This window comes from Pleurodeles waltl, chromosome 10, assembly GCF_031143425.1.
Source record: "Pleurodeles waltl isolate 20211129_DDA chromosome 10, aPleWal1.hap1.20221129, whole genome shotgun sequence".
NCBI classification, from domain to species: domain Eukaryota; kingdom Metazoa; phylum Chordata; class Amphibia; order Caudata; family Salamandridae; genus Pleurodeles; species Pleurodeles waltl.
In genome coordinates this window covers 576,445,616-576,468,459 of record NC_090449.1, presented here as the reverse complement: position 1 = coordinate 576,468,459, position 22,844 = coordinate 576,445,616, and the positions used below count along the sequence as shown (strand labels likewise).

At 44.2% G+C, this 22,844-nt stretch overlaps 1 protein-coding gene across 2 annotated transcripts in view; it reads right to left on the bottom strand.

The window, feature by feature from the left end:
• OBSCN (obscurin, cytoskeletal calmodulin and titin-interacting RhoGEF) overlaps positions 1 to 22,844 on the bottom strand; it is a 1,961,032-nt gene that overhangs the window by 1,481,311 nt on the left and 456,877 nt on the right. For both annotated transcript variants that reach the window (XM_069211034.1, XM_069211033.1), the window contains one exon: positions 11,010 to 11,276. In XM_069211034.1, the coding sequence (XP_069067135.1) occupies positions 11,010 to 11,276 (267 nt within the window). The remainder of the gene's footprint in view (positions 1 to 11,009; positions 11,277 to 22,844) is intronic.

The window sequence follows — 22,844 nt, the reverse complement described above, 5'->3', positions numbered from 1 at the left end:
GGCGAGGGCACTCAAAACTCAGAGTCCGGCGGAGAGTCCAGCGTCTCGACGGCTCCCAGTGTAGAACTACCGGTGGTAACACCGGGGACCTCAGAGGACATCATCTAAAGCTCCTCAGTGGTACAGAAGTGGAGACCACTGGGGACACCTCACATTGTCCAAGGGGGACTACTGATCGACTAACAGCAAGACCGGGTGGGGGACCTGGACTTGAGGGCCCTGCACCACCTAAGGCCTCACCCTGCTTACCTTACTGTGAGCTCGTATTTATATTATTAGTTTGAATGGGGGATCGTTTTCTCACCTGTCCTGGGAGAGGGAGTTGAGATGTTACTGGGTTGTTGATTTAACAGGATTATGGTGCTGCACCCCTAGGGGACTGATATTGTTAAGGAGTGGTTGGACGAATTAGGCCCCATACAGAAGTGTAATGTGCGACAGGAACTTTGCAACAAGAGGACCAGATGGGGACACTACAGAATTATAAGATTATGTAATGGAATATCAGGGGCATGCACCCCATGACCAAACAATACAAAGTGTTTTCCTACCTACAGAGAAGAGGGACCCACATAGCAATGCTGCAAGAAACACACATGACAGCCACAGAGGAAATGGCCTTACAGAGACAATGGAGGGGCCAGGTGAACTATACATCCTACTCCGCCTTTACTCTGGGGACCCTCAACTGGATTAGGGCGGGAGTCCCTGTTCAGAAAACAGGGGCAGCCATAGACCCTGAAGGCCATTTTGTGGTGGTCACCAGCCACCTGGAAGGTCATGATATAGCTCGTATTAGCATCTACGCACCAAATACTGAGCAGGGAACGTTCATAGCACATCTTTCGGGGACACTGGCCCCTTATCTACTACAAGTGGTATTGAAATGGGGAGACTTCAACTGTGTAGCAGACCATGACTTGGGAGTTCCCCTGTCCGCTGGACTGCATGTGCATTTTGAGACTGACAAACTGAGTGGGGAATAGTGGACTTGTAGCGTTGGCTCTGCCCACAGGCTCGGGACTATTCCTTATTTTCCAATATACATGACTTACATATCTGTGAAGGCATCCCATAGTATCTGGGGAGAGGAGGCAATATTTTGCAGAGAATGAGGAAATTGCCTCCTCTCCCCAGATACTATGGGATGCCTTCAAAGTGGTGACACAAGGTAGATGCTTACCCAAGTCCGTTGGGATACGGAGGACATTGCTACGGGAAGTCACAGACGCAGAGGGCCAGCTACGGGAAATCAAACAACTGAGGCCAGGTCACCCTGAGCTGCAGCAGGAGATGCTCAAAACAAGGGAGAGAGTAGCAGCGCAAACGGAGAGGCTCCATTGCTTCGACTATAAGAACTATATGATAAGGGCGCATGGTGAAAGGGACAAGAAGGGCACACTCCTGGCATGGTTAGCTAACCCTCCGAAAAGGGGTAGCCAGTTGTGGAAATTACCACCTCTACGGGGCAGAGGGCATACCGGCAGGAGTGGATCAACCAATATTTTTACAGATACTATACCTCTCTCTATACTAGCCAAGTACAAAGCAGGGAGGCTGACGTACGGACCTTTCTGCAACCACTACCACACCTTAACCTAACAGCCGGGTAAATGGAGGTGCAGTGGGGGACATTGAAATATTAGAAATCCAGGCGGCCATAAAGGGCCTCATGAGGGGGAAAATGCTGGGAACAGATGACCTCCTAATAGAATTCTATGTCACACATGTGGCCGACTTGGCTCCCAGACTTATCACAATATACAAAGCAGCCAAAGACCGAGGCCATCTGCCTAACACAACCAAAGAAGCACTGTTAGTTCCACTGTTGAAACCCGGCAGGCCGGCACATGATAGCAAGGCCTATAGGCCGCCATTGATGCTCAATACAGATTATAAAATCCTCATTCGGGTCCTAGCAACAAGACTATTGCCTTTCATGACTCGCCTAGCCCACGCTGACCAAGCAGGTTTTATCGCTGTATGGAACACAGCCCAGAATATGCGACGCCTCAAACTCCTTGACGCAGACATCCCAGACAAAGCATTGGCTGCTGTATTTGTTATTGATATAGAAAAGGCTTTTGATAGCCTGGAATGGAGCTATCTGTATGGAGTGCTAGAACACCTGGGGTTAGGGATGTTTTTATTAGCTGGATGCAACTTTTATACACGGACCCTAGAGCCTCAACTGGGAGTGCGAACTGGGAACACGATCTCAGAATTATATAGAGTGGAGAGAGGCACTCAGCAAGGATGTCCCCTCTTGCCCTTGTTGATCGCACTGGCTATGGAGCCATTGGCCAGCCAGGTGCGGACAGCTCACTGGTATCAAGAGCTCCTACACAGGGATACCTTCCACCGCATAGTGCTTGATGTGAATCATCTCCTCATGTTCCAACGGAACACATCTGTATTGAGGGGAGCCGGAGCATTCCTAGAAAAGTTCGTCTCTCTCTTGGGACTGCAGGTGAATTGGCAGAAATCGTAACCGTACCCACAAACTGCAGACCAAGACCCACCTGAGGACTTAGGCCACATCCCCCCAGAGCCTAGATGTATATCATAACTAGAAGTCTGAATTTACCATGCTAAAGCTGACCTCCTAGAGGGAAATCTAGGTCAAGAACTAGAGCACTGAAAACTAATTTGGACTTCTGGAAGACGCTCCCATTGTCGGTGGCAGGGAGAGTAGCTTTGCTTAAAATGGTGGCCCTACCTACGCTACTGTACTACTTTGCGTTTTTGCCACTTTGGATCCCCTCTACTGTCTTTGAGGAACTAGATTCCTTGATCACTGCGTTCATCTGGGGGCTGGGGCAACGCTGAGTGGCGCTGGCTACCATGAAGAGGCTGTGGACAGGGGGGGCTGGCGGTTCCTAATTACGAGTCATATTATTTGGCGGCTCAACTGCAATGGCTAACCCAATGGATTGCAGGGCGCAAGATACCAAATGGCGCCGTGAGCTCATCGGTCCCACACCTTCCCCAATTAGTGGGAACCCTACTGAAATCCATGCGCCCCACACCCACAGACTCTCCTGATGTTCGGGTCATACAACAGTACAGGAATAGAGGCCTCCAAATAAAAAATACGAGCATCCCTTACTCTCCTGACATCCCAATGGTTTGGCTACTCTGGTTGCCTCACCGAGGAGAGTGGGGGAGGGCATCACATCCTGTGCTGACGCGGGAGCCATGCGACTGGGGGACTTGTAGAGGGATGGGGAGCTTCTCCCCTTTTAGGAGTTCCAGCAGGAGTATGATCTCCCTCAAGGGCATTTCGTACTGCATTTTGCGGTTACCCTCTCTGTTAAAAAATATTTGCAAGCTCGGCAAACTGAGCCACGGCCCCATGATGCCAGCAACTTCGTAATAGTATCAGAGGGCACTTTCAGGGCAGTAACTTGCTTATATTGGGCAATCCGAACAGCAGCATTACTCCCCCTGGAAGCTCTGAGAATGCAGTGGGAAGATGACCTGAGGATTCCAATTCCAGAAAGAGACTGGGAGCTAACACTAGAGAGTACACCAAAAGTATCTAAGAATGCCCGATTTAAATTGATAAACTTCTACATACTACTCAGGGCCTATTTCACCCCTAGGAGTCTCCGCGAACACTTTCACGTAACCGATGCGAAGTGTCCACGATGGTAAGAGGCAGCAGCTGAGTTCTTACATATGATATGGTCTTGCCCAAACTTAACCGATTATTGGAGAGAGGTAACGGCCTTCATGGCTGAGGTTGTCTCTCAGGACATCCCTTGTACAATTGGGCATTGCCTTCTTCAATGGTTCCCCCACATCCCTAAGAATAGGGCTTCCAGTGGACTCCAGGATCTGGCCTATATCCTAGCTAAGAGAGACGCAAGGCCAGACGGGGCAGAGGATCACCCGACTTGGTCCAGGCATGGGAGCGCCTGGTGGATGGCCTGAAGGATGTGGGCCAGTCGTCCCCAGGGAGCTCCCTGGGGACCTCACCAATAACCCCCAGCCAGTAGCACTCCTCCGTCATTCCAGTAAGCTGCTCACATCTAGTGGGTGATCAATCAGCGAGACTGCTGACATCACATACTCTCATGTAGCTTCCGACAAATACATATACACATTGACCCCACCAAACAGAGTTGCACTTCCAGACTGGGGCAGCGGCATAGGTAGGGGGAATAGTTCCAACAAGACTGAAGGAAGCACAAATGTACTGATTGCTTTTCTCTAAATATGATGCCTATTGATGCCTCAAGTGTTACAAATGTCAATAAAATTTGTTTTAAAAAAACACTTGTATGTTATATGATTGATCAACCTTGTTTTGCAATGATTTTAATTAATCAGGTAATTAAATTATTCAACAATCACTGATATACAGTAAAGATGTGCCATCCATTCCCTATCCTGACAATGACCCCAAAATAAATATTGGACTGAAACGGTGACAACTCTGTATAAGGGGACAGAACTTCATTGTTCTAAAACTCAGCAGAACTGTTCAAAAGATGGACTTTTGCTTATCATGGAAAATCACCTTCTTACTCGTACATATAGTTCAGGCACACTTAATCACCATTCCTAGTACTTCTTTTACACATTTGTGATTGGTGAGCACCAGCACTTTATTCTGTGGAACCTTGGTTCACTTTTTTAAACGGAATATGATTGGTTCTGTTTGTTATTGTCTCCTGCATGCAATGAAAAAAACAGCTTTCTGTTATGACACATGAGATGCTTTGGGCTGTGTTTGAAAAATGAAATGTGATATTCTTTCGTCTAGCACATCGTGTTCCTTTAATAGAACGCGGCATGCTCTTGTAACACATGTTCCTAAAACGGTTAGATGCATTCACTAACTCGAAATTCCTTAATTCTTATCCATTCACTGACCAGAGATACAACGTCACATTGCTATGCAAATTGACTGTGTCAGGGACTTTCTAGTTAGCAGTCACTCTGATCTGATATTTCAAGGCACAGAGAGGATCACATAGACCTTGTCAGTGCAGGCCTCCATGAGTGTGGTGTGACAGAAGCACCAGAAATTTGTCACCACTGCTCCCACTCCTCCAAACTTTAAATGACAATCTAATACCTAATGGACAGGTGCAAGACAGAACATATATCTCTGTGCAGACACCAAAGTGAATTGTCACTTAGAGAACATTCCACATAAATCTACTGTGTTGATGTCCCATTAGTATCAAGTGCGATGTCACGACATATATCAAGTTAAAACAAAGGAAAATTGGACTTTTAAGGAGCAGTTGCATTATAGATGCAATTCTGAAGATAAGGAATTTAAACTTCTTTTGGAACGGCTAAGGGCTAGACGTAAAAAGCCATTTTTCAACCGCAAACTCACCAGTTAGCAAAATCATGGAGTTTGCAACTGTAAAATCTCTTTGGTATGTATGAATCCCATTTTTAAGCCAAAAAGTGTTTGCAAAGCTGAAAATAGTGTGACCAACCCTTAGTGAATCACAGCCAGAAAGGGACATCCTCACCTAATTGTCATTTGGTAGGGTATCCATTATTTAGTTACCCAAAAATAAGGACATTCATCTTTTTCAGGTTGACTGCATGATCTGGTGGAAGCAGAGCACAAGAGTCAATGATGATGTATGATTTAAATTAATGGTGCTGTGCCTTGTATAAGAATATGCATAACTGAGTGAAAGCTCAAACAATGTTAGGGCTGTGTTGAGGTTTCCCTTGATAGAAGGGGTCAATATGGAACCTACTGACTCACTGGAGAAGTCAAACATTTAGGAGTCAATACACATTCCTTTTAAGTTCTAAAGCTTAAATTGAGGAGCTGGTGGTTGACGGTGGGAGGCACTGGTGTGAGGAAATGCCTCCTTGGCATGGTTACCCCCTAACTTTTTGCCTTTGCTGATGCTCAGTTATGATTTGAAAGTGTGCTGGGACCCTGCTAACCAGGCCCCAGCACCAGTGTTCTTTGCCTAAACTGTACTTTTGTCTCCACAATTGGCACAACCCTGGCACTCAGGTAAGTCCCTTGTAACTGGTGCCCCTGGTATCAAGGGCCCTGATGCTAGGGAAGGTCTCTAAGGGCTGCAGCATGTTTTATGCCACCCTAGGGACCCCTCACTCAGTAAATGCACACTGCTTCACAGCTTGTGTGTGCTGGTGGGGGGAAAATGACTAAGTCAACATGGCACTCCCCCCAGAGTGCCATGCCAACCTCACACTGCCTGTGGCATAGGTAAGTCACCCCTCTAGCAGGCCTTACAGCCCTAAGGCAGGATGCACTATACCACAGGTGAGGGCATATGTGCATGAGCACTATGCCCCTACAGTGCCTAAGCAAAACCTTAGACATTGTAAGTGCAGGGTAGCCATAAGAGTATATCGTCTGGGAGTTTGTCAAACACGAACTCCACAGTTCCATGATGGCTACACTGAAAACTGGGAAGTTTGGTATCAAACTTCTCAGCACAATAAATGCACACTGATGCCAGTGTGCAATTTATTGTAAAATACACCCAGAGGGTCTCTTAGAGATGCCCCCTGAAAACATACCCGACTTCTAGTGTAGGCTGACCAGTCCCTGCCAGCCTGTCACACACCAGACATGTTTCTGGCCACATGGGGAGAGTGCCTTTGTCACTCTGTGGCCAGGAACAAAGCCTGTACTGGGTGGAGGTGCTTCTCACCTCCCCCTGCAGGAACTGTGACACCTGGCGGTGAGCCTCAAAGGCTCACCCCTTTTGTTACAGCGCCCCAAGGCATCCCAGCTAGTGGAGATGCCCACCCCTCTGGCTACTGCCCCCACTTTTGGCGGCAGGTCTGGAGGAGATAATGAGAAAAACAAGGAGGAGTCACCCACCAGTCAGGACAGCCCTAAGGTGTCCTGAGCTGAGGTGACTCCTGCCTTGAGAAGTCCTCCATCTTGAGTTTGGAGGATTCCCCCAATAGGATTGGGGATGTGCCGCCCTCCCCACAGGGAGGAGGCAGAAAGAGGGTGTAGCCACCCTCAAGGACAGTAGCCATTGGCTACTGCCCTCCCAGACCTAAACACACTCCCCAGATCGCAGGAAAGCAGATTCCTGCAACCTGAAGAAAGAAGAAGGACTGCTGACCTACAAGCCTGCAGAGAAGGAGGAAGAGGACAACTGATTTTGCTCCAGCCCTACCGGCCTGTCTCCAACTGCGAAACCCTGCTCCAGCAACGCTTCGGACAGGGACCAGCGACCTCTGATGCCTCAAAGGACTGCCCTGACCCTCATGACCAAGAAACTCCAGTGAGCAGCAGCTCTGATCAACAATCTGCAACAAACTTGCAACTTTTCAACAACTTTAAAGACTTCACGTTTCCCGCCGGAAGCGTGAGACTTCACACTCTGCACCCGACGCCCCCGGCTCGACCTGCAGAAAACCAACACCTCAGGGAGGATTCCCCGGTGACTGCGAGCCCGTGAGTAACCAGAGACGACCCCCCTGAGCGCCCACAGCGTGCAGAGAGAATCCAGAGGCTCCCCCTGACCGCGACTGCCTGTAACAAGAGACCCGACGCCTGTAACCAACACTGCACCCGCATCCCCCAGGACCTGAAGGAACCGAAATCCAGTGCAAGAGCGACCCCCAGGCGACTCTCTGCCTAGCCCAGGTGGTGGCTGCCCCAAGGAGCCCCCCCTGTGCCTGCCTGCATCGTTGAAGTGACCCCCGGGTCCCTCCATTGTTTTCAATCTAAAACCTGATGCCTGTTTGCACACTGCACCCAGCCGACCCTGTGCCGCTGAGGGTGTACTTTCTGTGCCTTCTTGTGTCCCCCCAGGTGCTTTACAAAACCCCCCTGGTCTACCCCCCGAGGACGCAAGTACTTACCTGCTGGCAGACTGGAACCGGAGCACCCCTATTCTCCATAGGCACCTATGTGTTTTGGGCAGCTCTTTGACCTCTGCACCTGACCGGCCCTGAGCTGCTGTTGTGGTAACTTTGGGGTTGCCTTGAACCCCCAACGGTGGGCTGCCTATGCCCCAAACTTGAGACTTGTGAGTGTCTTACTTACCTTCAAAACTAACCTTTACTTACCTCCCCCAGGAACTGTTGATTTTTGCACTTTGTTCACTTTGAAAATAGCTTATTGCCATTTTTACAAAGACTGTATGTGATATTGCTTTCATTCAAAGTTCGTAAAGTATCTAAGTGAAGTACCTTACATTTAAAGTATTAATTGTAAATCTTGAACCTGTGGTTCTTAAAATAAACTAAGAAAATATATTTTTCAATATAAAAACCTATTGGCCTGGAGTAAGTCTTTGAGTGTGTGTTCCTCATTTATTGCCTGTGTGTGTACAACAAATGCTTATCACTACCCTCTGATAAGCCTACTGCTCGACCACACTACCACAAAATAGAGCATTAGAATTATCTACTTTTGCCACTATCTTACCTTTAAGGGTAACCCTTGGACTCTGTGCACACTATTTCTTACTTTGAAATAGTATATACAGAGCCAACTTCTTACAACTGCCATTTATTTTTGAGGGCCAGGACATATTTTTCCACATCAGGCAATTACTGTGAGCAAGAGATGCTTATGGGACAGATGGAGCAGAGAAAATGGAACAGCATCACAAAGGGAGAAAGCATAAAGCTGCGTATGTGAGCTGAAGTAGCAGGGAGTAGCTGTAAATAGATTAAAGAGGCGCAAGATGGCTTTAGGATTACGCTCCCTCAGTATTCTGGGCTTGCACATTTAAATGCAGCAGCCATGTGTTTCAGAGGAAAGCTTTGGGCACCGGCACGTTTTCGTTTACAAATTACCCACTGTTCCAAAGTGGACCTCAGTGAGCATCCCTGCATGAATGGAGGACTGGGTGAAGAAGTGCGGTGATTGACCGTCTCTGTACTCTGTTTGCCTTCTTTCTTGTCAATCATGGTTGGTACATTCGGGCTACCTCATTTTCGGAAATTAATAACACTGTATGCATTTCTTGTTTATTGAGGTTCTTTTCCTGAGTACAGCACTCATCTTGGTAAATCATTAATTGGCATCTGGAAAAAGTCTTCAGAGTCTGAAATCAGGCAAGTCATTGACTTAAATTCCCTCTAGATGAGAGCTGAACATTGTTTATTTGCACATTTGGAAGTGCAAGAATTTACAACACTAAAAGAGGACAAGCATTCTGAAAAATGAGCAACACAAATTTGCTTATCTAAAGTGTTTTCAGAAACCAAGACAATACAATTTTTCTGCATATGCTTTTCCTTTTTATGTCTATGTGTGGAGATGTCCTTTGTATACATTTTCTACAGGGAATACCAGGAGTATCGGTATTGTATGTATTACCAACGGTACCAACAAATAGTTAATCTGAGAGCTAAACAGTTTCTTCATATGGTAAACTCACAATAAATCTGTAATTTCCTGTAAATGTCTTGATTAAATATTGTTTTCATAAGTGCTGGAAATGAATGCCACTTTCTATATCAGTGTCACATATGTTACGAGACACAGCTATCTGATTAAGAGATTAGTTAGAATATCAAACCATATACAAATGTTTTAAGAAATGGTTCATTTGTTATTAACACTTTTTTTCTTTGATCACTAATATTGTTGTTCAAATAGTGGAACAATCATGGGAGATTTTCAGCTTTTTCACTAGCCAATACAATAGAAGCAGCTAATCAGCATGTTGCTTATATGTCAGCAAGTGTGCAGCACAGTGTGCATTTAAGACTATGATTTTCAATCAAACAAATGAAGTAAATGTCTTCCTAAATGCTGACAGTACTTACCCCTAAAGTTAAATGGGTGATTACACATACAAAGCGTGTTTAACACTGTTTGCAATCCCCAAATGGGTCGCAAGAGACCTGCCTCATTAATAGTCAAGAGGCAGATCACAATTTACCACCCATTTGGGAATGGCTACAATCACAGGCATGGTGGTCTGCTGTGGACAGTAGACCGCCATGTCTGTGATTGCTTTTCAATAAAGCAATCTTTTTTTTGTAAAGCAGCCCGTTTTCCTTAAAGGAAAATGGGGTGTATGACAAAAAGAAAACTGAAAAGTTTTCTTTTAATTTTACGAGTACGCAGTGGTCCGTGGGACCACTGCCTGCTCTTGAAAAATATTTGCACCTCCATTCGCAAAAAGGAAGGGGTCCTTTGGGGATCCCTTCCGGTCTGCAAATTTTCTTACAAAAAACTTGAAGTTGGTGGTAATTGTGAATGTTTTGCCACTGCATTCCTGGCCGCATTAAACATTCTTACATCCCCCTGTGACTCGCTATGAGGAAGGGACGCCCTTGGCACGCCCCTTCCTAATAGCAACTTGCAAACCTATTCTACGAGTTGGTAACAGTTTACTGACTCACAGAATAGGATTGTTACATGAGGAAAAGCTTTTTACCAATTGCAAATGGCCTGATGGGTCATTTCCAACTGGAAAAAGGCTTTCATACATCTTACCCCTGAGTCTCATAGCCAATTGCGGAAGTTTGGTTTCTGAGGTGTGAAAATTATATGACATGCATATTGTGTGACTCACAAAATGTGAATTCCTACTTTTAAATGGATTTACTCTCAAGTACAACTAACACTGTATAGATATTAATACAAGTGAGCAAATCTCCTCTAAAGGATGGGATATTGCCTTTAAAGAGTAGAGGTGCCTTGAAAAGCTTGTGAGTTTACAGGTTTTCTATGAAAGACATTCCAACCATGGATATGACCAGAGTTCTAGTCCAGGCAAGGGCAGAGCCAAGGCCCTATCCATGGTTGTAGTAATAGATGCACTAACGAAAATGGAAAAACTCCAAAATTAAGGAGGGTAAAGTGGAAAAGAGTTCTCCACGGGAAGGGCAAGAGAAAAAGAAAAACTTTTAAAGTGCAAAACCACATTTGTTATTGTTATTGTTTGTGTGTGTAAAATCCCGCAAACTACTTTTACACAGGCATAAATGCCTACACACGAGTTCTCTTGGAGAGAGCCAGAGCACAACCTATGTCAGATATCAATCAGTTTACTGTCAAGTCTCACCTTTAACCTTCAGACGCGCAGTCTGTGTCAGCTTCTCTGTCTTCAGGGACACAATCCCGGAATCCTCTGCGGCCACTTGCTTCAGAGTTAGAGTGTGATTCCGACCAATCTTCTTGATGTCATTGAAGTTGTTAGGGTAGAGGAGGGTGTCATTCAGGAACCACTCTGCCTCCTCGTCATCATGGGACAGCTCACAGCTAAAGATGGCGCAGCTCTCCTCATCAACATCCACATCTTCCAGGTGTTTCAGGACCTGCACATTACGAGCTAGGGAAGAAAGTCACAAGAATTGGGTGTATAATTTTAAGTGGCTATTGCATTACACTCTGCCTATCTAAATATAAAACTCACACACAAAGTTAAGAACATTTAAAATGATCTGATTCCTTCTTTTGTAACTCAATCATAGGTAAAAGCAGACAACACAGTTCATATCAAGTAAAAGCTTATGTATGGGTGCTGCATTATTGTGGGCCAAGATAGTCACTCACTTTTTGACAGTGGTTAATTTCCCAGAAACTTTTCCAAAACTTACAGATGACCCAGTTATGAAATAAAGTCCTGATATCATCCAAAGGCATGGGAGTTTTAGCAGGTAGCATCATGTAGATATATAGCTGAGTTTGAACTTTATATTGACAACCAAAAGATGATTAAAAAATGTTGCAATAAAATTACCAGCATTTATAACATTGCAATATCAGCATTATGATCAATCCACCATAATCTTGCAAACTTAGAAAACAGGCTTTACAATCCTAGATTCCATCAAATACCCACAATTGTCGCATGATCGTAGTGCAACCTTGTCATGGATTTTTACAAAGCATAATTGCAACTGCAGAGAAGGTGATGAAGACTGCAACAACATATGCTTTAAACTTAGAGATATTGAGAAACATATTTTACCTTAAACTGCTAAAGACGCTAAAGATTCTTAAAATCACATTGTGGAAAGCTTGAAGACTGTACATTTTTTGGATGTTTTTCTGCATTGACCTTGATATGTTTAATCAAAAGACTAGGTTGGGGTGATTCTGAAATCCACATATTCACCACTGTAAATTGCACATGCTTATAAATATTCACAATTTATTTAGATTTTGCTAATTGGTGTGCCTCAGACCTGGGAATGGTGGGGTCCAGAGTGTTGAGGTTATCTTGTTCAAATCATCGGGTGAGTTACCGGTGGTGTCGTGGGTTCACCTATTTTAGCTTAGCTTAGGCCTGCAGCCTCTGCCCTTTTACCTAAATATGTGCCCTTTTATGTATATTTTAACATGCTTTTAATGTTTAAAGTTTTAGGAGCATTTTAGTTTAGACTACCACTCTTGTCCCGACAATGGGGAGGGTGTTGTGAGTTCATTTGATACTCTGCTTGGGCACACAAGCCCTTTTACCTACATATCTGCTCTGATTTCATATTCAGTTTTCTTCATTTTTAGTTTGCCTGCTTTCAGCTGGGATGTTTTTATCAGCTGTAACTTTGTGATTCTGTGAAAGCATTGTTATTATTATTCTGTGCACAACATTTCACCATGTACCCCTGTCCAAGGTTGACAAGAACAATACATGATAATCCAGCTAGCAATTGTTGTCACAAGAGTATATTAACAGTCAAACACTTAGGCACATGCCCACATCAGGCCTTTTTTCACAGAATGAACATATGCTTCTTATAGAAACACTATATAGGCCAAGGGACAACAGAGAGGTCATTCCAGCCAGGATTCAGGCAGTGCTTGCATGCCATTATATTGCTGACCTCAGCCCTGTCCCTACAACTAACCATGGAGATGGTGGGCAGACCGCTATCTTTCAGGTAATGGTGGTGGGAGCGTCTCTCAGGAGATAAGTATGTTCAGCCTGGGCTATCACCACTAAGCTCTTGCTTAGGAGTTAGGGGTTAGGTAGAATTCATAAATGTATGTTATTCCAATATGTTGAGCCTGTTTATTTTCCTCTCACTTGACACCACCATTCTACTTCTGTTATGTCTCATTGCCCTAATAATTGAAGCTCATATATTTTATTGTAGATTGCCGTCTTTTCAATAAATGTACTGAAGACCATCCTGCATCTCTTTCTTTGGCCTATGTGTGTGCATGAGACCTTTTGCTAACAAGGGAAAAGAGTGAGATTTGTCGAACATGACTTCCCCTGAGAAACTATACAGGTAATGTTTCAGGCTGCCACAAGTCACATTTTCTTTCAGGTTTTGGTGAAGTGCTGCTAGCTAGCCGAAAGGGTTGGGCAGACAGCTGCCAAGACGATGAGGGATTGACTGAGTCACCCACAAACTGTGGTGCTGCTGTCCCTAATCTAGCAGTCTCATTCTAATAATTGGAATCGTACGACATGGAGCCGCCAATGTTGGTGTGGCACTTATTATGCAGGTTACCTGAGTATCTCTGACTCACATGCACTAAGATACCCTAGGTACATTTTGACAGAGACGTCCGTGATCTTTGAAGCAATTCTCCTCAGCTAAATAGAGAGCACCTATTTAGGCTGCAAGTTGTTCATTCTTGAACCTTAAAAGGATTCCCCCATTGGTGTTCCCGACTCTGATACTTATTCTTTAATATGTCACAATCAGTAAATATTTGAGAGACCTGTAGACAATTTGTCACACAGTTCCTTTTAGCTATTGGATTAACAAATGAGGGAGGGGATGTCACATTTGTACTTGAAGCTCAAGGCACACAGAATAGAAATATTTTTACTCATGGGTCACCTACCCAGAAATAAATGCTGACTCCAACTCATTTCATACAAACAGAGTACAGAACGTACCATTACAGTACAGAGCATACCAATATTTAGAAATACCTCTAAATTATCAAGAACACCAAGACTGGTTTAATGGCGCCCTTCCACATGTAATACAAACCATTAGGTTAGGTCATTTAAGCATTGATGGTCCAACATGGCCATCTTTTCCCACATACACACCACATCCCAATGAGCAAGCTTTGCCAGTAGCAGAAGTATGCATGGTATACAATGAGCTAGTAACAATATGTAGACGATTAATACAATTCGTAATGCAGATTTTAAACATTGCCCCAGCGATGGATGCTCCAGCTATAAATCAATTGGCCCTTACAGGGATAAACCCACAAACTGTCAATTCAATACTGGGAAAATAGCCCACTTAGCAGAAAATAATTTGGTTCTGGGTCGCGCAAAATACAAACCAGCTGGAAGTAGTGTTTCCCCATACAGAACTCCAAGACAAACAGAGAATTCTCACAATGGGCTTGCCATTTGGAATGGTTCCCTCAACCGAGGATTGTGCCACCTGGGGCAGAGTCTTTGCCGCAATATATACCACTACACATGGTACACTGACACTTGCAAATTTACGGGAAGTGTTGAAACAAATGCAGAATGAACATGGGGCTGCCCCAGCCCTGGACTTGGAGATGAAACTGATGTCCAACTTTGGTACAGTGTCCTCCATAATTTTAAGCAATATTAATGGGGAAGCAGCAACACTGGGAATTCGTCAGTTGCTCCAGGAGGTTCCTCAGCAGGGCTAGGAGCGCGAGCTGCCAAAGATTATTTCCAAAATTTAGGCTAGTATAGGTCGGGAAAGTCTTGGGGCAAGACCAACTAAACCTCAACTACAGAGTACCTCAACTAAGGATGGTACTAAGCGAGCACAATAGAGCACTAAAAGACGCTTGGATAAAACAAAACAAAATAAAGATAGAAGAACACAAAGAGGAGAAACTCCACCACCAGAGACCTGAGAAAAAAAAGGTAAAACCTTAGAAATAGGGATACTTTAAAAACAACAGATAGATATCAGTATACTGACAGTCACAAATCTTGTTCCTTCAAGGACACACCGGATAAACCGAGTGACGGTGGAAGACAGTCAAAACACCAAAGTGACTACGTGAAGCCGCAAAAGGACTCACAATGCTCCTCAGAGACGTTCATAAAAAGGAAGAGAAACTTCTGTAGCAAAAGCCCCAATTTAAAAAGAAAAAGGTGGTAGCAACTTCAATTAAAAATGCCACTCGTACTGAGAACGTTGTTGAAGAAGAGGACGTAGGCAGTGACTCTACTAGACAGCACGGCAGAAGTCACGATATGTCGCCAGAGTCTTTTACAGCTTCTGGATGTGACACCGACTAACAAATTCCTTGAAGTCAAAACAGCAGACAGGCGTGTCTCCCCACCCAACAGGGTATACAGATTAAACATACAGATTGAGGGAGACATAGAGCGCACTATTAAAGAAATCTTCTGGAGAAGGTTAACACGACATTCTGATATTTTATTGGCAGAAAAAGATTGGCCACCTGAATTTGTTCTTGTGCTCCCACAAGGGGAAGATGCCATTTTGCCTTCTTTCTCAGTCCTAGTTCCAGACATGGTAAAGGAAACCTACACTACCAATTGGGCTTTGGCACAGGCTCCTGTGCTGTATCGCAACCAGGTAGGGTGGAATAGAGATTCCCCCTACGATGTAATACCAATTAGATCTGATCCACAGATCCAACCTCAAATCCAATTAAACATGAAGCTAAAGCAACTGTGAGAGAGATTCTCACATAACTTGAGTACCAGGGAGTAATAGATCCCTGCGTCAATGCAATGAATAACCTATAATTCTCCGTGGCAAAACCTGATCATTCATATAGAATAGTCTTAGATTACAGAACATTAAGCAGTCATACACACACATTTGCAATACAAAATGCACACAGAGCAGCACTTATCAACAATATAGTGTGAAAAGAAATACCAAGCAGTCTTGGAAATTTGCAATGATTTTTCTGCCAAAATCTAGCGACTGAAAGCCAGGATATAAGCGCCTTCAGCACGTTCGGCTGTCAGGGGTGCTTTTGTTGCTTACCCCTAAGGTCTAAGAATAGCCCCTTGGTATTTTCTGTATGTGTAACATCAATATTACATAATATTGATCATGAGGCGTTGTCTTATGTCGATGACATTTACTTAACAGATGACAACCTCAATGCACATTTGGCCTGGGTGGATCGCATCGCTTCAGGATTCGATGCCCAAGATTACAAATTAATCTATAAGAAAACCAAAATTGCTTTTATCACTGTCCTATTTTTAGGGTACGAATTATCTGATGGAGGTAAAACAATAGCCCCGCAGGTTCCCAAAATGTGTGTTCAACTTTAACCTCCAAACACCATCAAGGAATTGCAGTCATTACTGGGTTTCTTTAATTTTGGCAGAACATACATTCCCGATTATGCATAATACATAAAACCACTTTATGATTTCATGTGTCCACATTTTTCAAGCAAACATAGGACACCAGAACATACATGCATACTTAGAGATTTACAAGAAAAACTAGAAGCACAACACTTTCACACATGAGACAACAAAATTAATTTGGTCATCAGAATTATTATTGGTGCCGGAGTTCACCCATGTCAGATTTAAAGAGGGTGACACGGTACCCAGAGCATACAAATCACACTTGTACTCAAATGCAGAACAAAGATTTGCACCAACAGAAAAAATAGTGACTGCAGTACAGGTGACTGTCATTAAGTAGAGGCCACTTGCAGAAGGGAAACACATTACTGTTGTTAACCTGGTGACAGCCATTGAGGCGGTTCCCAAAGCTAGCGCCCCCAAACGCAAAAGCATTACATCCGCGCTGGATTCAGTGCACAACCTCCTTAACTGCAACTGATGTAAATTATGTTTCAACCCCGAACTACAGACCCAAGAATTTCTACAATAGGAACTTGAGCACCCCATGCCCTATAACATCATGCCTCTTGATCAGTATAGAACGATCATTTACACTGTTAGTTCAGCACAACCAACCGTGGGCACAAAACATCAGTACACCGCTGCTTGCGCAGCAGTTAGCAGAGTCATGAGGGATGGTATATTCCACCCTTAACATAACTACACACAGAACCTAGGGCCAGATGTAGCAAACGTTTTGCGACTCGCAAACGGCAAAATTTGCCGTTTGCGAGTCGCAAAACGCGTATCCCAATGCAGAAATGCATTTTGCGAGTCGTTACCGACTCGCAAAATGCATTTCAGACTCGCAAATAGGAAGGGGTGTTCCCTTCCTATTTGCGAGTCGCATTGGGATGCAATACCATTTGCAACCGCATATGCGGTCGCAAATGGCATCGCAGTTACCATCCACTTCAAGTGGATGGTAACCCAATCGCAAATTGGAAGGGGTCCCCATGGGACCCCTTCCAGTTTGTGACTGGAGCCCAAAATATTTTTTCAGGGCAGGGAGTGGTCCAAGGGACCACTCCCTGCCCTGAAAAAAACCCGAAACTAAAGGTTTCGGTTTTTTTTTAAGTGCAGCTCGTTTTCCCTTAGGGAAAACGGGCTACACTTCCAAAAAAAAAAAAATGCTTTATTTAAAAGCAGGTCGCTAACATGGAGGTCTGCTGACGTCAGCAGGCCTCCATGTTAGCGAGTGCCTATACTCGCAATGGGGCTGCAATTTGCGACCCACCTCATGAATATTCATGAGGTGGGTCATTGCGACCCCATTGCGAGTTGCAGTCGGTGTCTGAGACACCGTACTGCATAGCAATTTGCGACTTGCAAATTGCGAGTCGCAGGGACTCGCAATTTGCAAGTCGCAAATTGCTTTTTTCCTACATCTGGCCCTCAGTGTACTACACTGTACAACCTGCTGAGCATAAGGCTCTGATTCTGGCACTGGAAAATATGGATCCTGAACAGTCCACTTTGATTGTGTGTGATTTGCACTACCGTGTCCAGTTCTACAATGATTACTTACATCTTTGGCACCTGAATGGGTTCAGAGATTCAAAAGGGAATGTCATCAAAACAAAAACGTGTGAGGGAGGGTAGCAGATCTTAAGGACAGAGTACCAAGAGCACATGTAGTTTATAGACTGGGCCACCAATGTGTAGGAGTAAATGTTGTAGGAAATACTTTGGCTGATGAAGCTGCCAAAATCCGCAGTAGCTACGGGTCTGTTGCTGCAATTATTCATTCTCATGCAAGACTGGATAATGAGCCATTGGCTGCTGTAAAAGCTTTGGCTGAAGGCAAACCTTTACCAAAAGCATACCCTGCTAAATATATGTACCACCTCAGTGCCCAGAATGTTGTATTTGCAAAAATTCCAGGGGTGGGTGATCATGTGTTCCCCAGTGAAGACTAGAGACCAGATCTCATTAAAGCAGTGCATGAGAGTGTTGTGTCTGCCCATGCTCATGTGGTGACTACTATATCCCTGCTACAAAAATGCTATTGGTGGCCAGGTCTATACAAACAGACTAAACCGTATGATCTTTGCTGTGACATCTGTCAACAAATTAAAGGGTCGACCATCAAACACCCACTTCAGACATCTCTCTTAGTGTTCAACAAACCACAACAAAGGTGTGTACCTGAACTACTGCGGTCCCTTACAACCTGATGGTGCATACAAATACATCTTGGTCGCTCTTGACTCATACACTAGATTCCTGTGGGTATGGCCACAATGATCAGCTGACACCCGAACTGTTGCTAAAGATTGTCAAGTCTTCATCTGGACATATGCGGCTGCAGCATTCCACTTGTACCAGGGCCCTGATTTTGCCTCCAGGGCAATTCAGACACCATGTCAACAATGGGTTTTCAACTCCATCACTCATCTACATATCATCCTGAGGGTAATTCTGTTGTTGAGCAAAAGAACCAAGACTTAAAGCAATCCTTAACAGCAAGGGTATTAGGTTCTGGTCATAGTTACTTTCATCACCTATATGGGGTCCAGAGGGTACTGATTAATCTACCCAGAAGGTCCTTAGGAGGATGCACTCCTTACGAGGTCTTGTTTTGGATACCCATGTATTTCCCAGTTCTTGAAGGCCCTGGTGCAGTGGCTGCAGCAACACCAGTTGACATAATTGAATGTGTCACTGTTTTACAAGAAGCACAAAAATTTGGTGATGAAAATTCATCTGCCTATGCCGCCACCTTTGGAATGAGGGATTTGCCAACAACATCAGCTGGCTGGATTCCTAAAGTTGCGGATCTTTCACACGACAAAATTGCTGTAATGAAGGATTTTGGCCTATCATATAGAGCACTGGTTCCAGTTCTAGGAATACACGGTACCAGAACTGTCATCATAATACAGCTGCCGGGTTCTAAAGAAAACCATTTATTTTCATTTGATAATGTCAAATTTCACCATGTGGCTGATCCTGCACAGTAGACCAGGAGGATTCCGGGGTAGTTTCCTAGCCTGCCTCACTACTCAGTGGGATATACCTCTACAAGCATTCAATAATGCTTCTGAGAGTACCAATACTACAGTTGTGTCCCCAAGCTTGGGGAGGAAGGAGAACACACTTCTGTTACTTCCTGTCACCACTTCACAGCCAAGAAACATCCAATCTATGGATATCTACTATTCCAATCCGACACAGACGGATGACATTGTTTATTATGCATCACCATCATTGGGTCCATATACCAGTTCTGCACCGGCTCCTGCCTTTGCACAAACAGCTTCTGGCTATTTTGTTGACATTGACAACTTTTCTTCAAATTCTTCTGCATCTGTGAATGCACCTGTTTCAGTGGCATGCAAGATTTATAACAGGTTTTTAATACAACTATTTGGTTCGTCCATGATAATATCTATGGATACTGCTGACATTGCTTGTCTTCCTGCTTTGGATTGGGTTTGTCATTGTTTTATTGATAAATAGCCACTATCTTCCTGAACGCTCTGCTGTTGAACAGGTGGCTGAGGTTTTGACACTTCACCTTTCTTCCCATAAGGTCCTAAGAGACTTGTCCCTTGTGAACATTTCAGGTGTTCCGATTCCTGATAGGATTGTGTGGAATAAAGTACCTTATAATGTATTCGGTCCAACTGAAGTCATTCAAATTCTATATATCTTTTCAAAGTTTTTATAAATATCATTACACCTAGGGTTGTTTCTGATGATTGAGATGTTAAAAGTTGATTCAATGCTTTCTGAGCTTTAACATTATATTGCATTTGAAAGTGAAGATGTATATATGAATACAGCGAATTATGGGGAAATGTTTTGTTACCATCATTATGGACGTCACTTTCTGCACCGAGCTAGTACCCCGATATCAGTTTTTAATTACAAACGATGGGAGCATTGTCTGACTCCTCCAATGAGGAGCTCTAAAATGTATGTGGAAACATTTGCAGTTTTTTTGGGCATGATGCCACAAATGCAGTCATATTATTTTAAATTACCTCCTTCTAAAGTGAGAAAAATATTGCTAACCGACACAAAATGTAAGTATTCGGATTCCTTTGCTTCCCAGCTGGCCATTGAGGGCTATGATTTTTGGAAAAACTCTGTTGATTTAAAGAATGTATGGGGAAGACATGATTGCCAAATACAAGGGTACGGAAGCTTTATTTAGAGAATGCCTTATTCATTTACAAAAAATATTTTTGAATGACAATGTTCAATAAACAACTTGCCTGGGGTTAGCAAAAATAAAAGAACTGCAAGCGCCCAGTATCCTGACACCAGCAACATTTCACAATTGGCAGACACTTTTAAATGTCACCAAAGAGCAGCTTACCGATTGGGTTCAGAATGGTACCTTTAATTCCTCACTTTTACGTTTCAGTGGGCGATCATTGTGACCAGTGGACACAAATGGTTGTCAGGCATGTTTTGTAAATTCCATACGGGGTTTCGAAGCAAGACAAATGGACCAACGCTACATCACAGATCAACACTCAGATATCATCACAACAGATAGTGTGAGTAAACTTTGAGAACAGTGGTTCCGTTCTTCCACATTAGCAGCTGTCAAAGAACACCTTAGTCTCCTTTCAGAAGAGGTCGACTTACAAAATTTCTTGCTGGGTCCTAGAAAACCCAGCACAAATGTTTTTTATATGCCACGTATAATGGTATTTGGAAGCTTTCGCTAATGGAAGCTGCTGCACTTTTAAGGCAGATTGATAAAGAAAACAGAAAACATGGAACAGGCATTAGCCGTTGAAGATAATGGTATGAACACATTGTCCAACTGCATTTACATGCTAAATAACATTGTGTCAGCTGCGGTAAACCTCATTCAAAATGATATGTCATCTTTATATCGTGGACAGAGTCAACTTAGGTCAGTTAAGCAGCTGGATTGGACACTGCAGGTTCTTAAAAGTGGCCACAAGCCCTGGCAGCATGTCAACTCTACTGAGTACTCTATCGCATTCAATTGGACCAGACAACAATAGATAATGGCTAAAAAAGAAGCAAGTTACATCATGCTTAACACTTAAAGATGGGAAAAGTTGCCTTTTATTGTAGCAGAAATTCAATCAGCAGTATGGCTAATGCATAGGGTGATCAACCCATTTCCATATTTCAGTTGAGAAAGTGTTTGAAAGATTTCTGCAGTTGACAGATTTGAGCAGTTAGGGGACAGTCACGTCCAAGAAGTGGGAAGTTGCAGTTTACTTACAAATTTCTAAACTGTGAAACAGAGGTCTTTATTGGTGGAAGCGAATGTGACTACTGTTAGTCATTCTATGATTTGCAAGCAGGTGTCCTTGCACAGCACTTGTAAAGCTGCCATAGCAAACTTGGCATGCTACCTGAAGGGTACTCCCACCTCTTTGATTGACTCAGTATTTCTGATACTTTCAGATGAAAGTTATGTGAAGATGCATAGTGAAGGCTGTTGCAGAATGAAGCCTGGAATTGCCTATATGATTTCAGTTTCTCAAATTGTAACTTGCTACGGCCATGTGTTGTATCCCCCCCACACAAAAGATAAAAGTAGCAGAAATGTGACCACACCTTGCTACTTCAAATGTAAATTTTGACAAGCTCAGCAGACTAAAGGTGCTATTGTTCCAAAAATATGTAGCTCTGGAATCAGCCAGAAAGACCACTGACCTCCAACTGGCAAGTTGTCAGCAGACAGCCCTTATTATATGTCATCTTCCCCAATCATTTTGGAGAGTTGGTAAGCAGAAGTTTCAATGCATTCAATACTATGGGAATTGTGCACTTTTTTAAGGCTATTGGGTCAGGTTTTGTTAGCACCGTCCAGACTATGGCCTTCATTATAAACACGGCGGGAAACCCCGCCATGTTCAAGCTGTCGGTCTGAACACAGACCGCCAGCCTGTTGAGGACCTCGCCGGCCCAATAAACAACATTCTGCTGGGCCGGTGGGCGGAAACAGTGTTTCCGCAAGCTGGCCCAGCAGAATGCTGGGCCTGGACATTGCTGACAGCTCCACATGGAGCCGTCATCAATGCTGCAGTGCGGCAGGTGCAGCAGCACCTGTTGCGCAAATAACTGCCTGTAAATCGGGCAATGACCTGCGTGACGGGGCTGTGCATGAGTGCCCCTGCCCTACCCACGCCAAGTGCATGGGCAGTGCAGGGTCCCCCAGGGGGGCCCCAGAGCACCCCTTTCACCAGCCTTTTCCTGGTGGGTGAAACTGCCAGGGAATGGCTGGCGGAACATGGGTTCTTTATCCGGAGGGCAGCGCTTCTTGCGGCTCTGCCCTGTCGGATGAAGAATTCTGCCATCGTCAAGCTGCCTGGCAGCGGTAGCCTGGCGGTGGTGGAGTGCTGCCTGTGGCGGTCCCCACTGTGTTCATTATGTGGCAGTCGAGACCGCCATGCCGGTGGTGAAAATTTCCGCCACCGCCGGCATGGCGGTCTCGACCACCAAGTTTATAATGACCCCCTATATTTGGAGTGATACCTTCGCCCATCTATTCACTCTTTTCAAGTGTCTTTGGTAGATTTCCAATAACTTTGGCATTGATTGGTGGCATTCTGCTGTTGCTATTTCTGATACGTAATG